The 5,000-nt window shown below is 37.8% G+C and overlaps 1 protein-coding gene across 1 annotated transcript in view; it reads right to left on the reverse strand.

Moving 5' to 3' along the window:
• Window positions 1-5,000, reverse strand: part of LOC122258123 (uncharacterized) — a 6,009-nt gene that overhangs the window by 916 nt on the left and 93 nt on the right. Inside the window, exons 1-3 of the mRNA XM_043023861.2 lie at window positions 4,975-5,000; window positions 592-657; window positions 1-335 (exon numbers count right to left, since the gene is read on the reverse strand). The exon at window positions 1-335 is cut by the window's left edge and continues 916 nt beyond it; the exon at window positions 4,975-5,000 is cut by the window's right edge and continues 93 nt beyond it. Of these exons, the coding sequence (XP_042879795.2) occupies window positions 1-335; window positions 592-657; window positions 4,975-4,992 (419 nt within the window). The 5' untranslated portion in view covers window positions 4,993-5,000. The remainder of the gene's footprint in view (window positions 336-591; window positions 658-4,974) is intronic.

Genomic DNA, 5,000 nt, shown 5'->3' on the forward strand with positions numbered 1-5,000 from the left:
GCTTCGGCCAGCAAAGGATCGTCCTGGGAAGGGTCGAGGCCAGACCGAGTCAAAGCATCTCTCAACAGACTCGGAATGGGATTCAACTCTATTTCTACCTCGCCTTGAGCTGATTCTGACTCTTGTTCCAGTGGTGCTTCGATCTTCAGGAGGTCCGAGCTGATGTTTTGATCCGTAACCGAAACAGGGATCTCCGTTGTGTCCTCGGGCACGTGGCCTGCGTTCTGTGAGCCGGTATCTCTCGGTCCTAGGGTCGTGACCCTCTCGTTCTCGACTTCTTCCCCATTAGGTGCGGCGACAGCGTCGCTGTTGGCATCGCGAAATGGGTCCGAAGGCTGCAGCCAGAGAGAGATCCGTTAGAGAACAACCTTTTCTAGCTGCATTTGCAAGCCCTAATAATTTGTAGTTCAAGATTTTATTAACACGTGAAGGGGGCATTCATACTACTCAAAAAAAAAAAAAAAAAAAAAAAAAAAGGACCATTAAACACAAACATGTGCTTATATGCAAATAAAAGTTTGATGCAGTTAATCATATATCACTGTATTATTATATAGCAAATAAGATATAAACGAGATTAATATGACTCACATAAAAGACCGTAACCGGCACTTTCGCTGCGAAGACCGTAGTCACCGTCACCAAAACACATAATATCTAAGGGAATAAAAAAAGAAGTTAATATTCACGGAGGCGAAGTGGGACATTTCATAATAAATAGTAAATGTAAGTTTAAAACATAATTTGTATTGATTCAGATTTCAAAAGTTTTCGTACTGAGTGCCTGAGTGATAAACATGCACAATAAACAAGTGTGGTTGATAGAGACAGTAAAAAAATCTGTTGCGTGCGTAAGAAAATATGATAGAAAGATTTGCTATAAACAAAACAAGTGAAATCATAGCAAATATTCTTTTGACAGCTTTGTGGAAACTCCCTGACCCCGATGACTGACAAATGTATAAGAAACAGTTTATTCTGACTGCAGTATTTTGAAGCTCACTGGAGACTGAGAACATTGTACATTCGGCAATGAAGAGAAATTCACTGGACTCATAAACACACTTGATCGTATACATTTAACGTAGCATATCTCTAAGTCGCCTTGTCAGGCAGTGGATGGCTTCATGACAATGTGCTTGCATGACAGTCACGTATTTTTGGTTCAGTGGCGCAAACACGAACTCGTAACGTCTGACAGGTGGCGTATTTGCTCTTTATAAAGAAAGAATTAGAGGGTAAGCACAAGAAACTCTAGCCAAATGCTGAAGGCATCGTCGTAGAGTGTCAGGTGGATGGTTGAGGTATGTTATGGCGAATGTAGGTAATGCTTTGCGTATCTGCATGTTTTTTCTTTACGTTCTTAATTTGTATTTCTGCTTTTATATGTTTCATAGGGAAAATAGAATACAGACGACTGGCATAAGATCACACGTTCTTCATGTAAACATACATATTGATTACTTTTACGCAACACACCTGTATCAAAAACAACCATGATATTCCACAAAAAATCGAGACTTTAAAAGATGTCGACGGTTGTTCACATGGGATGGTGAGTTGATGTTTTTTCTTATAAATCAGTGTACATTACATCGCGTTAACGGCCTAACATGGGTATAACTTGTTTTCTCGGAGTATTTTATGAAAAAAATCGAAGTTATGACCATCATATGGACATAAATAAGCGGGCTATCTTTCAATAACGCTGCTCTTCTGGGGAGCATATCTTGAAAAGTTTTATTGTAGAAGTGATTGTATATAGTAATTTCAGAAAGCGTTAAAGTATGTATATATTGTTTGGGATTAGAGTCGCAGGCAATTTTCACCGAAAGATGGGAAGTATTATCAAGATAAAGGCTCAAAAAAATCGAATTATCAGTAGATTAAGAGTAGCATACCTTCCGTTGTGAGGAAATTGACTATACAGCTTTTGAAACAAATGCCTTGTCAAATGCCCTCCCAGATTCAGCAAATAATTGATTTAAGCAGTTCTTTACCTGAAACATAGGGCATGCATTATAGTTATTTGCACACATCAATGCAACATTTATTTTCAGCGCCATTCAATTTTTACCTGCTTTTATTCCTGACACATATTATCAAATATGAACCGCTATCCATTCAGTTTTACTATTTTACTCTCATTTGCGAATATATCTCGACGTGCGTGCGTTTTACCCCCTCGTTAACAAACAAACAAACAAAAAAAATACGTTTCGCAACTACACAGACAGCGCACAAACTAAAGAATAAAATATTCACGGCAATTGATCATCACTGGCTTTTTTTTTCCTTTCTTTTTTCTTTTCTTTTTTGGTCAGAGGGTCATGCAGGTAGCCTCTCTGGTAACGCTTTGCTGTTATGCAATGAATACACTGATTTTGCCTTTGAACTTTTCTATCATATGTTTACTACGGCATTGCCACATAGAAGCTATGTGGTTTTCAACTTGATTTTCATCAGTAGAAAGATAAACTATCGGCTGAATCCTCATTGCTTTTCCAGGGAAAGGTGACTGGCCACAGGGTCATGAAGGCCTTGTCCCACAGGTTGGCGAATCTGTGCCGCACTTCCTGCTCGCCGGCTCGCCTTCGCCTCGGTCGAGTCGTTTTTGCTTCCTTTTACCTATTTTCTCTTTCCCTTTCTCTCTCTCTCTCTCTCTTTTTCTCACTCACTCTCTCTTTCTTACTCTCTTTCTCACTCTCTCTCTTTCTCATTCTCTTTCCTTCTCTCTCTCTCTCTCTCTCTCTCTCTCTCTCTCTCTCTCTCTCTCTCTCTCTCTCTCTCTCTCTTTATATATCTATATATATATCTATATATATATCTATCTCTTCTCTCTCTCTCTCCCTCCCCCTCTCTCTCTCCTCTCTTCTCTCTCTCCTCTCTCTCCCCTCTCTCTCTCTTCTCTCTCTCTTCTCTCTCTCTCTCTCTCTCTCTCTTCTCTCTCTCTCTCTTCTCTCTTTCTTTCTCTCTCTCCTCTCTTCTCTCTCTCTCTCTTCTCTCTCTCTCTCTCTCTCTCTCTCTCTCCTCTCTCTCTCCTCTCTCTCTCTCTCTCTCTCTCTCTCTCTCTCTCTCTCTCTCTCTCTCTCTCTCTCTCTCTTCCCCCCCCTCTCTCTCTCTCTCTCTCTCTCTCTCTCTCTCTCTCTCTCCCCCTCTCCCCCCTCTATCTCTCTTTCTCTCTCTATGAACTGCCGCCATTGCCTAACTGTATTTCTACCTTGATGCACGCCCTGTTCGCAAGATGTCTCGAGTCATCTGCATGTCAGTTTCCAGCAACTGGAATCATTCAGACAAGTGATTCGAGATCCAGTGCCGCCGGAAGATGGCCGTGACTCGGGAGAGAGACAGTGATAGATATGCATCTTTGCGACAGGTGGAGAGAGGTTAAAGAGGGGGTACGGAGGGAGGGAGGGAGGGACGGAGGGAGGGAGGTAGGGGTAGGAGTAAGAAGAATTAAAGAAGAATGGGGGAAAAAACGGGGAGGGGAGAGAAAGAAGAGGATGGAGGAGGAGGAGGAGGAGGAGGAGGTGAAGGTCGAAGAAAAGGTTAAAGAGGGAGAAGAATGAGAAAGAGGAAAAGGAGGGGGAGCACGAAAGAGGAAGAAGAGAAAGAAGAAGAAAGAACAGGAGAAGGCAAAAAAAAAAAAAGAAAAAAGAAAAAAAAGAATAAAAAGTAGAAAGGGGAAGGAGGAAGAGAAGGAGAAAAAAAAAGAAAAAAAGAAAAACAAGATGAAGTAGAGTGCAGGAGGAAGAGCAAGAAGATGAAAAAGAAGATGAGGCACCCACACCCAGCACATCGAACCGGGATCGCCTCGCCCTTCGGTATACCCTCACGCGCGCACATAACGGTTCACAGCGTGCTAAAAATGTGGCCCAAAGAACCGTTTTCTATTTTGCTTCAGGTGTGACCATGGTAGTTTTGATGATTTCTGGAAACGCGTATTTATTATTATTGTTATCATCATTAATATCATCATCATTGTCATTATTATCATTATTATTATTATCATTATTATTATCATTATCATTATTATTATCATTATTATCATCATCATCATTATAATCATTATTATTTTTATTATAATTATTATCATTATTATTATAATTATTATTTTTATCATTATCATTATTATTACTTATCCGTATTGTTTTATGGGTCTGTTATTGATTAGTTGGCATTGTGTTTAATGACTACTAATTGTATTTTACTAATTGTACAGATCAATAAAAATACAGATTCATTTACTGATTTGCTTGTTCATCTGTGTATTTATTGTCTTTGTCATTTTTTTTCTAATATTTTTGTTATTTGTTTCTCTATTCGTCTTTTTATCTTATATTCTTTCTATTCATTTATCTTCCTGTCTATCCACCTGTATTGATTTATTTCGTTTGTTGATGTCTCTTTTCATTTATCTTATTCATCTATTTTGATTAGCCAGTATGGACATGCAATGTTGCACAAAGAACATAAACTCATAAATCAACCGAAAAAAACATCACGATACACTATTTTCGAAAAACATCGGTTTCTTATATTGAATGTTGTGTCTTTATATATACTTTTTGTGAAGAAAAAAACATGGAACAGGAATTTATCAAAAGATTAGCGATGTTTTTCATTTTTCTAAAGTTGAATTTGCAGTTATCTTGATTGGCACTTCAAAATTAGTGTGGAAAAAAAATATTTGTAGGAAAAAGAAATCCCTGTAGAACAAAGTAATTACTATGTATATATATATATATATATATATATATATATATATATATATATATATATATATATATATATATATATATATATATATATATACATATATATACACATGTACATATGTATACACATATTTACATATATATATATACACACACACACGCGTGTGTGTGTGTGTGTGCATGTATATATATATATATATATATATATATATATATATAAATTCATATGCATCATGTTCATTATATGAGGACGTACCTGCATGATGTGCGCCATGGCGAGCG

This window comes from Penaeus japonicus, unplaced genomic scaffold (genome assembly GCF_977035675.1).
Source record: "Penaeus japonicus unplaced genomic scaffold, GWHDUDI00000001_assembly GWHDUDI00000019, whole genome shotgun sequence".
Taxonomy (NCBI): Eukaryota; Metazoa; Arthropoda; class Malacostraca; order Decapoda; family Penaeidae; genus Penaeus; species Penaeus japonicus.